The 14,718-nt window shown below is 36.6% G+C and overlaps 1 protein-coding gene across 24 annotated transcripts in view; it reads right to left on the bottom strand.

The window, feature by feature from the left end:
- The window catches only part of CCDC158 (coiled-coil domain containing 158), a 110,904-nt gene that overhangs the window by 2,348 nt on the left and 93,838 nt on the right, over positions 1-14,718 (bottom strand). For 21 of the 24 annotated variants that reach the window (XM_055111388.2, XM_055111389.2, XM_055111385.2 and 18 more), the window contains 2 exons: positions 12,492-12,650; positions 9,941-10,048 (listed from right to left, as the gene is read on the bottom strand). In XM_055111388.2, the coding sequence (XP_054967363.2) occupies positions 9,941-10,048; positions 12,492-12,650 (267 nt within the window). Of the gene's footprint in view, positions 1-9,940; positions 10,049-12,491; positions 13,209-14,718 lie in introns of those variants that run through there. The other 3 variants (XM_055111401.2, XM_055111400.2, XM_055111402.2) reach the window with 1 other exon arrangement.

The raw sequence follows: 14,718 nt of genomic DNA, 5'->3' as shown, positions 1-14,718 counted from the left end.
CTCAAGACATTCTTAAAAATTGTGATGTAGCATATTTTGAAAAGGTTGGTGTTATGGAAGAGAGCTAAGGGTAAATCTTTAGTGTTTCAGGTGTTTTATTTACTTATTTATTTTGTAGAGACAGGGTCTCTCTATGTTGCCCAGGGTGGTCTAAGACTCCTGGCCTCAAGCAATCCTCCTGCCTCGGTCTCCCAAAGTGTCAGGATTACAGACATAAGCCACTGTGCCCAGCCTCAGTTGTTTTAAATGGGCATGATAATTGTAAAAGTAATACTAATTGTAAATAATTCAAACACCTCAGAAGGACACAAAGATAGATGAAGGTCAGTCTTTGTCTCTGCTCCCTCAATCTGCTGGAATCTGCCTCCACCCGAGAGGTCATTACCATAAGCAATTTGGTGAATATCTGCACATATACATGAATGTGCACATGTTTTATTCTTTACACAAACGAAAACATATGCTATAGACTGTTCTGTAGCTTCTTTTTCATATAACAAAACGTCAATAAGTTTCCAGTTCAGCTTATGTTTTGTTGTAACTGCATAGTATTTACTAATATTTCATTATACAAATGTATTAGAATTTAGTAAACAGACTAAAAAAGGTTACATCCTTTTTCTAAACATCCTTTTCTTTCTTTCTTTCTTTCTTTCTTTCTTGCTATAATAAACACTTTTGTATAAACACTTCTGTGCATTTGTACAATCATTTCTTATAGAATAAATTGCTAGAAGTGAAATTTCTGGGTCAAAGCGTAAATGCACTTCAAGTTTTGACAGTCCTCCCAGAATTCCCCCTAAAAATATTTGTTTTAGAATTTTCAAGAGGCGTCCCATCCAGACACTGCATTCAGCAAAAAGGTCTTTTTATTTTGTAAATAAATATATGTCTTCCATGTGGATTATTATTTGGTGGCATACATCAGATAAATTCAGAAACATATGCCATGGTGTGAGTAAAAATAGGATCAATAAGATAATGCATCTTCCTTCAAAAAACTCACAATAGATGTGGAGAGGAAGATGGCAGATATGAGACAGGGCTAACGTGCAGCTCCAACTTGGATGGACAGAGCAACATGTGGAGACTCACACTGTTGACTTTTGCTCCAAGAGCCACTGCAGGAACATACTGGGAAAACCAAAAGAATTTACAGATCCTTTGAAAAAAGCGGCATGCCACTGCAAATTCCACAAGATAGGTAAAAAACTGTGAGTTCCCAAAGTGTGGAGGGGGAAATCCTGCCTCTCAACAAATACCCCCATTGGGGAACCTGAAAATCCAGATTACGGGAGAAGGATTTAACCTTACCTAGAGCTGGAACAAATTTAGCGCAAAATATAAAAGTAGAAGGAGCAGTGGGAAGAGCCTTGGAGGCACTCCCATTCTCCAGCTCAAGCCCAGGGAAGCCATCCCTGACTATATCTCACAGGGGCCCTCGGGAAAGGTGGCTGGCAGAATTTGGGAGTGGTCACAGGGTGAAAGAAGCTTCCAACTGAACTCTGTAATAATTTCAACTGGGCACAAACTCTTTTGAGCGGAATCTGGGTGGTGAATGGGAAATGCTACAGAAAGGAGCACAGAAGCCACTACTGACAGTGTGGGCAGACAGGAAGGGGCAGGTGAGACCTGAAAGCCATACTTGCTTTGTCAGTGGGGAAGTTTATAGCACGGGCAAGGTCTGATCTGCCCGCCACCCCCAACCACCACCCTGCACTGGCTGCCTGGAGACACTGGCGCTGTTAGCAGGGCATGGTAGGAGCAAGACTGGCCTTGCCAACTGTGTGGGAGCTAGGTAAGGCCTATCGCACAGGCTTTCCCCAACTTCCTTGGCAACAGAGGCAGCCAAAATCACCTCTGGAACATAACTCCACTGGCCCAAGAACCACCCTGCGTACCCCACAGTGGCCACGACAGGCCCTACACAAGGAGAGTCTGAGCTCAGACCCACCTAACTCTGCCCCAACCTGATGGTATTTTTTTCCCTGCCCTGGTAGCTGATCACAAAACACACAAACTATTGAGAGCTTGATGGCCCTGCACATCACCTGATAAACCCAAATACTTATCCTGGCCAACTTAGGGCAAGCTTACATTCCCCTGTCTACTATCATAGCTTGTGCTGTCTTGAAGGTGCCACCCCCTGGCTGGAGGCCAACCAACTCAGGACATTACAGTAACTCATGATAGAAATGATAGAATAACCCTGTACCAAGGAAGAAGAAAACAGCAGCTAATTCCACTGCCTGCAACATTCTGGCTAACTAGAGGTACTAAGTCTGTCCATGTGAAAATATCACTGCTAGCATAATCAGTATTTGATTAAGCCAGGACACTAAACATATCTATAACCAAGGACTCTCATAGAGTGTACTTTACTCCCCTACGTCCTCTACCAGAGGAGGTGCTGGTATCCACGGCTGGGAGACCTGAAGATGAATCACATCACAGGACTCTTTGCAGAAATTTCCCAGCACCAGCCCCGAGCCTGGTAGCCCTACTGAGTGGCTAGATGTGCAAGAACAATAATGATCATTGCAGTCCAGCTCTCAGGAAGGCCCATCCCTTGGGGGAGGGGGAGGACACCACATCAAGGGGTCACCCTGTGGGACAAAAGAATCTGAACCTTGAGTTCCGGGCTTTTCCACTGAAATAGTTTACCCAAATCAGAAGGAATCAGAAAAGCGATTCTGGAAATATGACAAAACAAGGTTTGATAACATCCCCAAAAGGCCACACTAGCTTGCCAGCAATGCAGTTAAACCAAGAAGAAATCTTTGAATTGCCAGATGAAGAATTCAGAAGGTTGATTAAGCTACTCATGGAGATACCAGAGAAAGGTAAAAACCAACTTAAAGAAATCTAAGAAACAATACAGAATATGGATGAAAAATTCTCCACAGAAATAGATATAAAGAAAAACAATCACAATTTCTGGAAATGAAAGACACACTTATAGAAATACAAAATGCACTGGAAAGTGTCAACAATAGACTAGAACAAGTAGAAGAGAGACCTTCAGAACTTGAAGACAAGGCTTTCAAATTAGCCCAATCAGACAAAGACAAAGAAAAAAGAATTTAATAAAATTGAACAAAGCCTCCAAGAAGTCTGGGATTATGTTAAACAGCCAAACCAAAGAATAATTGGTGTTCATAAGGAAGAAGAGGAATCTAAAAGTCTAGAAAACTTATTTAAGGGAACAATTGAGGAAAATTTCCCTAGACTCACTAGTGATCTAGACATTCAAATACAAGAAGCTCAAAGAATACCCATGAAATTCACTGCAAAAAGATCTCCACCTAGGCACACGGTCATCAGGTTATCTAATGTCAAGATGATGGAAAGAATCTTAAGAGCTGCAAAGTAAAAGCATCAGGTAAGCTATAAAGGAAAACCGATCAGATTAACAGCAGATTTCTCAGCAGAAACCCTACAAGCCAGAAGGAACTGGGGTCATATTTTTAGCCTCCTCAAACAAAATAATTGCCAGCCAAGAATTTTGTATCCAGCAAAACTAAGCTTCATGAATGAAGGACAGATAAAGTCTTTTGCAGACAAAAAAAAAAAAAAAAAAAATGCTGAGAGAATTCACCAGTACCAAACCATCACTAAGAAATGCTAAAAGGAATTCTAAATCTTGAAATAAAACCTCAAAACACACCAAAATTGAACCATCTTAAAGCATAAATCTCACAGGGCCTATAAAACAATAACACAATGAAAAAAAAACCCAAGGTATTCAGGCACCAACTAGTAGGATGAACAAAACAGTATCTCGTATTTCAATACTAACATTGAATGTAAATGACCTAAATGTGCCACTTAAAAGATACGGAATGGCAGAAAAGATAAAAATCTACCAACCAAGTATCTGCTGTCTTCAAGAGACTCACCTAATGCACAAGGACTCATATAAACTTAAGGTAAAGGGATGGAAAAAGATATTCCATGCAAATGGATACCACAAACGAACAGGGGTAGCTAGTCTTATATCACACAAAACCCACTTTAAAGCAACAACAGTTCAGAAAGACAAAGAGGGATATTATATAGTGATAAAGGATCAGTCCAACAGTAAAATATCACAATCCTAAATATATATGCACTTAACACTGGAGCTCCCAAATTTATAAAATGATTACTACTAGACCTAAGAAATGCAATAGATGCTAATACAATAATAGTGGAGGACTTCAATATTCCACTGATACCACTAGACAGGTCATCAAGACAGAAAGTCAACAACAAAAAAAACAATGCACCTACACAATGCAATGAACTTAAACTATATCCTAGAACAAACAGACTTAACAGATATTTACAGAACATTCTACCCAACAACTGCAGAATATAAATTCTTTTCATTAGCCCATGGAACATTCTCCAAGGTAAACCAAATGATAGGCCACAAAACAAGTCTCAATAAATTTAAGAAAATCAAAATGATATCAAGTACTCTCTCAGACCACAGTGGAATAAAACTGGAAATTAACTCCAAAAGGAACCCTCAAAACTATATAAATACATGGAAATTGAATAATCTACTCTGGAATCATCTTTGGATCAATAATGAAATCAAGATGAAAATTTAAAAATTCTTCGAACTGAATGAAACTAGTGACACAATTTATCATACCCTCTAGGATACAGCAAAAGTGGTGCTAAAAGGAAAGTTAATAGCCTTAAATGCCTACATAAAAAAGTCTGAAAGAGCACAAATAGACACTCTAAGGTCACACCTCAAGGAACTAGAGAAACAAGAACAAACTAAACCCAAACCCAGCAGAAGAAAAGAAATAACAAAGATCAGAACAGAATTAAATGAAATTGAAGTAAACAAATAAAAAGCAATACAAAAGACAAATGAAACAAAAAGCTTGTTCTTTAAAAAGATAAAATTATTAGACCATTAGTGAGATTAACCAAGAAAAGAAGATAGAAGATCCAAATAAGCTCAATTAGAAATGAAATGAGAGATTTTACAACTTATACCACAGAAATACAAAAGATCATTTAGGGCTACTATGAACACCTTTATGTGCACAAACTAGAGAATCTAGAGGAGATGGAAAATTCCTGGAGATATACAACCCTCCTGATTAAGCTAGGAAAAAAAACAGAAACTCTGAAGAGACTAATAACAAGTAGTGAGATTGAAACAGTAATTTAAAAAATGCCAACAAAAAGAAGTCCAAGACCAGATGGATTCACAGCTGAATTCTATCAGGCATTAAAAAAGGATTGGTACCCATCTTAATGAAACTGTTTCAAACATAAGAAATAGGGAATCTTCCCTAAATCATTCTGTGAAGTCAGTATCACCCTAATACTAAAAGCAGGAAAGGACATAACAAAAAAAGAAAACTACAGAGCAATATCCATGATGAACATAGATGCAAAAATCCACATATTCTATGAAGTCAGTATCATCCTAATACTAAAACCAGGAAAGGACATAACAAAAAAAGAAAACTACAGACCAATATCCATGATGATGCTGGGTGCAGTGGCTCACACCTGCAATACCAGCACTTTGGGAGGCCAAGGTGGGCAGATCACGAGGTCAAGAGTTCGAGACCAGCCTGGCCAACATGGTGAAACCCCATCTCTACTAAGAATACAAAAATTAGCTGGGAGTGGCCAGGTGCGGTGGCTTACACCTGTAATCCCAGCACTTTGGGAGGCTGGGGTGGGCGGATCACGAGGTCAGGAGATGAAGACCATCCTGGCTAACACAGTGAAACCCTGTCTCTATTAAAAATACAAAAAATTTGCTGGGTGTGGTGGTGGGCGCCTGTAGTCCCATCTACTTGGGAGGCTGAGGCAGGAGAATGGTGTGAACCCGGGAGGCAGAGCTGGCAGTGAGCTGAGATCGTGCCACTGCACTCTAGCCTGGGCAACAGAGCAAGACTCCACCTTAAAAAAAAAATTAGCTAGGCATGGTGGCATGTGCCTGTAATCCCAGCTACTCAGGAGGCTGAGGCAGGAGAATCACTTGAACCCGACAGGTGGAGGTTGCAGTGAGCCGAGATCATGCCACTGCACTCCAGCCTGGGCGACAGACCAAGACTCCGTATCGAAAAAAAAAAAATTATATATATATATATATATATATATATATATATCCATGATGAACATAGATGCAAAAATCCACAACAAAATATTAGCTAACTGAATCCAACACCATATCAAAAAGATAATACACCATGATCAAGTGGGTTTCATATCAGGGATGCAGGGATGGTTTAACCTACTCAAGTTGATAAATGTGATACATCACACAAACAGAATTGAAAACAATAATCATATGATCATCTCAAAAAATGAAGAAAAAGCATTTGACAAAATCCAGCATCCCTTTATAATGAAAACCCTCGGCAAAATCGGCACAGATGGGACATACCTCAAGGTAACCAAAACCATCTACGACAAACTCATAGCCAACATTATACTGAAAGGGGAAAAATTGAAAGCATTTTCCGAGAGAACTTGTACAAAACGAGGATGCGCACTTTCACCACTGCTATTCAACATTGTACTGGAAGTCCTAGTCAGAGCACTCAGATAAGAGAAAGAAATAAAGGGCATCCAAATGGGTAAAGAGGAAGTCAAACTATTGCTGTTTGCTGATGATATGATCCTATGCCTAGAAAACCTTAAAGACTCATCCACAAAGCTCCTAGATCTGATAAATGAATTCAGTAAAGTTTCAGGATACAAAATCAATGTACACAAATCAGTACCATTGCTATACACCAACAATGACAAGCTTAGTATCAATTCAAGAACCCAGCCCCTTTTATAACAGCTGCAAGAAAAATAAAATACTTGGGAATATATCTAACCAAGGAGATGAACAATTGCTACAGGAAAAACTACAAATGCTGCTGAAGGAAATCATAGACAACACACACAAATGGAAACACATTTCATGCTCATGGATGGGTAGAATCAGTATTGTGGAAATGATCATACTGCCAAAAGCAATCTACAAATTCAATGCAATTCCCATCAAAATACCATCATCATTCTTCACAGAACTGGAAAAAACATTCCTAAAATTCATAAGGAACAAAAAAAAGATCCCACATAGCCAAAGCAAGACTATGCAAAAGAACAAATCTGGAGGCATCACATTACTTGACTTCAAACTATACTACAAGGCTAACATCACCAAAACAGCATGGTACTGGTATAAAAATAGGCACATAGACCAATGGAACAGAATAGAGAACCCAGGAAGAAAGCCAAATATTTACAGCCAACTGATTTTCGACAATGCAAACAAAAACATAAAGTGGGGAAAGGACACCCTATTTAACAAATGGTGCTGGAATAATTGGCAAGTGGCATGTAGAAGAATGAAACTTCAACTCAAGATGGGTCAAAGACCTAAACCTAAGACCTGAAACCACAAAAATTCTAGAAGATAACATCAGAAAAACTCTTGTAGACATTGGGTTAGACAAGAGTTCATGACCAAGAACCCAAAAGCAAATGCAACAAACACAAAGATAAATAGATGGGACCTAGTTAAATTAAAAAGCTTCTGCATAGCAAAAGAAATAAGCAGCAGAGTAAACAGACAACCCACAGAGTGGAAGAAAATATTTGCAAACTGTGCATCTGACAAAGGACTAATATCCAGAATCTACAAGGAACTCAATCGAATCAGCAAGAAAAAAACAAATAATCCCATTAAAAAGTCAGCTAAGGACATGAACAGACAATTCTCAAAAGAAGATACACAAATGGTCAACAAACAGATGAAGAAATGCTCAACATCACTAATGATCAGGGAAATGCAAATCAAAACAACAGTATGATACTACCTTACTCCTGCAAGAATGGCCATAATTTAAAAATATGACATAAGTTAAAAATATGACCAACAGATGTTGGTGTGGATGTGGTAAAAAGGGAACACTTTTACACTGTAAACTAGTACAACAACTATGGAAAGCAGTACAGAGATTTCTTAAACAACTAAAAGTAGAACTACCATTTGATTCAGTAATCCCACTACTGGAGGAAAAGAAGTCATTATATGTAAAGGACACTTGCACACGCATGTTTATAGCAGCAAAATTCACAATCGCAAAAATATGGAACCAGCCTAAATGCTCACCAACCAACTAGTGGATAAAGAAAATTATATCTATCTATCTATCTATATATAGAGAGAGACTATTACATGGTGTATATATATATATAGTATTATATTATATATATATGCACACACCTCACCCACCTCCCATTCTTCCCCCATATATATACCATGTATATTTATATATATATATATTTACATGGTGTGTGTATATATATATATGATATATTTACATGGTGTGTGTATATATATATATACACACACCATGTAAATATATATATATTTTATATATATAATATATATGTGTATATATACAATATATATATGTATATATATACACACCATGTAATACTACTCAGCCATAAAAAGGAATAAAATAATGGCATTTGTAGCAACCTGCATGGAGCTGGAGACCATTATTCTAAGTGAAGTAACTCAGGAAAAGAAAAACAAACATTGTATGTTCTCATTATACATGGGAGCTAAGCTATGAGGACGCAAAGGCATAAGAATAATATGATGGACGTTGAGGACTTGGGGGAAGGGTGGGAGGTGGGTGAGGGAAAAAAGATACATCATATACTGCTTGGGTGATGGGTGCACCAAAATCTCAGAAATCACCACTAAAGAACTTTTCCCTGTAACTAAACACCACACGTTCCCCACAAACTATTGAAATTTTTAAAAAAATGCTAAAACCCCACAAATTCACAATAAACTTAAAACCAAATGTTTTTCCTAATGTTCATATACATAGGGGTCTTGGGTTATCACGGGGACTTGGAATTTTCTTCAACAACAATTTGCTAAAGCCTTACTATATTAAAAACGTGGATTTTGGAGTCAGAAATTGCAGAGGCCAAGTCCCCGATCTACTCTTCACTGTGACTTGGAATTTATTGACTGTTCTTTTATCTTCAGTTTCCTCATTTTCAAATGCTGTAATAACAGTACCCATTTCCCAATGTTGTTGTGAAAATCACATGAAGAAAACGTAAGTGAAGCTCTGAGTACAAGGCCTGGCCCACAGTTGGGAAGTGCTCAATTAAGTGTTAATAGCAACTATTATTATTAATAAGGTTAAGTTTATTTTATGAAGATTCGTTCTTAGAATAGTATTTTCCTTTACCCAGCAATTTATTGTTTTCTAGGGATAGAAAAGATGGCATAAAAAATGTACTTCAAAATTCATTTCTCTCTGATAAAGGCTCCTGGATTCATGAAGGCGGGTTATAAAAGCATGAACCATGAGGGCTCCCCCATATTCATGGTACTTAGAACTTATGCCCAAAAAGCTGCTGGTCATCTGCAGATTAGAACAGTTTCTTATTCAAATAGTTTTAGCATTTTTAGAAGTGGATTCTTTTTATTTTGTGATTCGTTGGGTGGCATAGTGTCTTATAGTGCTATGCTAATTTAAATCCTGTGTAAAGATAAATACCATTATTTTGCTTTCTTGCTATTGACTATACTCTTTTCTTGGCTATTATTGTATAAATGCTTATCTACAGACATAATAGCAACAAGAAAGACGGTGTGTGGGAAAGTCCCATGTGAAAAACCACTCAGAACCTCAAAACCACTCCTCCTGAGGGATGGATTGTCATCGCCATTAGATAAGAGAGTATAGCAGGGCAAGAGCGACCTGCCCATGGTCACACAATTAATCCAGGGGCTATTAATGGTTAAGACCCTTATATTTAGACTTCAGTTTACAGTTGTTAATTCAATACCCTTTCAGCAGGTCTATAGACAGGAGGCTTAATCTGTAAAGAAGGTGAACATTCTCATGAGCGAGGAAGATCTCTCCAAAAACGTACACTGTACCTTGGTTCTTCAGCTGTAAATCTTCTACCAGAGTTTGCAAGCTTTCTAGTCTGTTCTGAAGCTTCCTGCATGTTTTTCCTGTTGTTTCTATTGGCGGAGACTGTGAATCTATTAGAAAATTGCTTAGATGTGATATTAAAAGTCTACTCCACATTTCCTTTTAGAAATCTTTGAATTAAAGGCTAAACAATTTTTCTTTAAAATAAAGGGAACTTTTTTTCATGACAAATTCTAAAAGAGCTATAACACTTAAAGGAAACTCTAAAACATGATTTTAAAAGAGAGATAAATGAGTTTTATCTAAATATTGCAATGCTAGCCTATTTGATTTTGTTCAAACCAATCCGATGTATCATTATTTAACTACATAATATTAAATAAGATGGGTGAAAAGAACACTTCAAGTTTAATGATGCATTCTGCATTATAAATGACAGCTTTTCGTACCAAGCCTGAGTAGTTCGATTAACTTGGGGTTTGAGGGAGTATGATCTAATATAGAAACTGCACCATTTTCAAGGTATGTGAGGCCAGTGCCCACGTTAGTTCTGTCACCTAACGAGAATGTTATTGTATGATGGCAGAGGGTGGCATGGATGCCAACATGATCACACTGAACCTAGAACAAATGTGGCAGTGGCAACTAAAGAAGGCCTAGGAGCATGTAAGCTATTCTCTTACCAGTATGCTGTTTTGTCAACCTCTAAAAGTACTTAATTGACAATCTGAAGATTTAAATTTTGATCTTAATCCCTGCCTAGCTGTATAAATTTGACAATATTTTTAATGGTTAATTTTCTTATCAAAAAATACCCTTTTCATTACAGCATTCAAGGCAATTATCTAGGAATTACTTCAGTTTAAGAGAATGAGAAACAATTTCTTGGAGAGTTTCTTTTTTTTTTTTTTTTGAGACAGAATTGTTGCCCAGGCTGGAGTGCAATCACAGGATCTCAGCTCATTGCAACCTCTGCCTCCCGGGTTCAAGCGATTCTCCTGCCTCAGCCTCCCGAGTAGCTGGGATTACAGGCATATGCCACCACGCCCGGCTAATTTTGTATTTTTAATAGAGATGGGGTTTCTCCATGTTGGTTAGGCTGGTCTTGAACTCCTGACCTCAGGTGATTCACCCACCTCAGCCTTCCCAAGTGTTGGGATTACAGACATGAGCCACAGTGCCCAGCCAGAAGTTTTTAACATAAATAATATAAAATATAGGTTTGATGAGTATCTGACAATAAGCGGGGGGTTGGGGGTGAGAAGAAAATGCTATGCCTTTATGTAACAAAAATTAATAATAAAGTGTCAAGCAGCATTGCTCTATTCCTGCAATAACCACAGCTTTAAAAGGTAACATGGAGGCCGAAGCAACTCCATCTTGGATGCTAATCTGCCAAGTTGACTTCTGATTAATCCCAGTTCCAGGAAGGCATCCAAGATTTCCAGTTTCCTTGTACGGTAGGTAGCAAGTACCTGCCATAAATTCTACCCTTAAGCAATTGTCCTGTTCATCCTTTCTGAGGCATGTATACCCTTTACTTATGGTATAGAGGCCCTGCGTCTGTGGGGATAGTGGTACAAGGATCCACCACCTTGTTTCACTGCTGCAGAGACACAGACATGGCTCCAATCTTAAGTCCCTATTAAATGTTTCTTTCTGAGAAATTGGATTTGTCAGTCTCTTTCTTCAGCCTCTCAGCTTCCTCAGTCTTTGTGGGTAGGTTTGCACACACTTGCCCACCACAGAACAGGAAAGTAATTTCACAGTTAAAATTGAAGAAGATAGTAAACGAATAGCTTAGAAACATAAGAGATGAAAGAGGACACAAGTACAGAAAAAAAGATGTAAAAAATGTACTAACATGTGATTAGGTATTTTTTAGGATCTAGAAATGTGTAAGCTATAGAATTTCAAAAGACTAAGAAATAACCTGATGATAATACAACTTTGTCTAGTTTATCTCTTACAAAAGGGAATGATGTCATAGAACACTGGAGTTGTTTGGTCACTGTCATACATGATGAGAAATATTTCAAGTTCATTCAACACATAATATTTAACTCTCACTTATTTACCAGGCATTTATTCTAAATCAAACATTTTTTTCTCATTTGTCTTATCAAATAACAAACTAACTTAAAATATTAAAAATGAGAAAATTTTGAAAAGTTTGTATGGTACGCACTTATACTCACTAAGGCAGAGACTGAATAAGAGCTATGATTTCAAAGAATGTAAATAAGAAAGAAAAGTAGTTCACAGCATTTAAAAGAGGATCCAAAATCTTTTAATAAAATAGAGGCAAAAATGTTTATTATTCATTTAGAGAAATAGATAATGTTTACATATAATATCTACGTACATTTACTAAGGCTTGCATGGTACACAATAGCTGTTTTATTTAAATAAGACCTGTTTAAATTACACAGAATCAGTTAGAGCTTACACATGAGAGCAGCATGCAAAACCTTAATTCTGAGTAAAAAGAACTTACAGTTCAGCAGTGTAGGAAATCAATTAATCACATCAATGATATCAGATCTTTCTTACCTTTAACAGAATCAGATGAATGAATAGGTTTGGCAGATCTATATTGTGATGTGGAACCTATTGAACCTTCAACTGAACTAGTTAGGAGTGAGTGCACTGGAGACTTCTTAGGAGAAGAATTGAATGAACGAGAAGCTGAGTTTTTCACAGATGGACTTGCTAAAAGTTTGCAAGAATAAAAGTAAAAGGACAGAATTAATTAAAAATAGTACACTGCACCTCTCAAAAAGTCAAGCTTTCATGAGAAAATGTTCCCAATGGTGGAGGGACAGGTGGACATTCTTCTAAATACCCAAGATTTGGGGTTGGAACTGAAAAGGGTTACACCTTAGGAATAAGGGTGAACAGAAACTAGACCTGCCCTTGGGATCCTGAGGTCTAGCTTCAAATCCTCTTTCTAATGTGATTAAATTGACCTGGATGCCTTAGTTGTCTACCAAATGCAAGCATGAATGCTTGCTAGAGGAAGGTAATCTCATTCATAGCATGAAATCATCTGTACAACTTTTCATATATAATATGTCATACAATAAAAATAACCAGGCATATAAGGAGACAAGATGATATGGCAGAAAATCAAGAAGAAAAAAATATAAATAATGACATAGATCTATAGGGTCCAGATAATGGGCTTATCAGGCATAGACTTCCATAGATTCAAGCAGCATTACTTCAAACTCCAAGTGAATTCTTCTTATCTGCATAAAGAAATCATATCTGCACAAATGAATAAAAACTGCTAAAACAAACCAATCAAAAACAAAAACAATCTTAAAGCAAAAGGGGAAAAAAGGAACAGACTATATTTAAATAAGCAATAATTAAACTTACAGCTGACTTCTTAGTAGAAACAATGAAAGCTAGAAAACAATGGAAAGTGATATCTTCAAAGTGAAGAAAAAAATGCCAATCTAGAATTCTATACTCAGCAAAAATATTCTTCAAAAATTAGGATGAAATAAACACAATTTCAGAAAAACAAAAATGGAGAGAATTTATCACCAGCAGATTTACATTAAAAGAAGCTTTAAAGGCATAAGTAAAATGATACCAGAAAGTTAAGTGTAAATATGTGGGTATTCTAAATGAATATTAACTGTACAAAACAATACAAATAATTAAATGTGGTATTCATATTTTTATAATTCATATTTTTAATTAGAATATATGACAATTGTATGAAAGTTGGAAGGATAGTGAATGCAGTTAATATATTCTAAGGTACTGCCAATGTATGAGAAAAGGTAAAAGCATTCATTTATATCAATATAATAAGGCAAGGATAAATGTTTTGCTGTCCTGAGTAATCACTGAAACAATAGTAAAAAACATATAAATGAAGTAAACCTGAAGGAATTAACTTCACATAAATGTTCTTTTCTTCAAAATATTAGTTCCTGAAAGATCTTCCCCAAGCCAAAGATTATTTAAAAATTAAGAGTTTGCAATTATTTTATTTAAGAATATTACATTTTGATTATAAATATAGCTACAATTAACAATGGGGATATGTTCTGAGAATTGCGTTGTTAGTTAATTTTGTCATTGTGCGACCATCATAGAGTATACTTTCACAAACCTAGATAGTATACAGGCTATATAGCTTATTGCTTCTAGGCTACAAATCTGTAGAGCATGTTACTGTACTGAATACTGTAGGCAACTGTAACATAATGGTAAGTATTTATTTATCTAAATATGTCCAAATATAGAAAAGGTAACACACTGTGGTATGACATTATGATAGCTACAACATCACCAGGTATCAGGAATTTTTCAGCTCTATTATAATCTTATGGGACCTCTGTTGTATATGACATGGTCATTGACCAAAACATTATGCAGCACATGACTGTATATTGACACTAAGAAAAACAATGAAAATTTATCTTTCTCCCATCTCTTTTTACCTTACCTCAATTTTCTCTATTTACAATTTACAGTCCAGATTTATAACTACATTTTTGTTGAATAATCATCATCACAGTTTCATTCTTTCTCATTTATTTTGTTCTCTTCCATAGGAAGACCAATTACGTGTCTGTTGGTTTGCCTTTGCCTTCCAAATCTAACATATTCTGTATAATTATTTTTGGTCCTTATTTTTAAAAATTCCTTTTGTGTAATTTTCTCCATGGCTATAATTTCAGTCACATCTATTTTATTTTTCATTTTCTAAAGCTTTTTCCTGTGATGTTTTTAATCTTTCTCTTCCATTTCTAGTCTG

Source organism: Pan paniscus, chromosome 3 (assembly GCF_029289425.2).
Source record: "Pan paniscus chromosome 3, NHGRI_mPanPan1-v2.0_pri, whole genome shotgun sequence".
NCBI lineage: Eukaryota > Metazoa > Chordata > Mammalia > Primates > Hominidae > Pan > Pan paniscus.
This window is presented reverse-complemented; position numbering and strand designations above follow the sequence as displayed.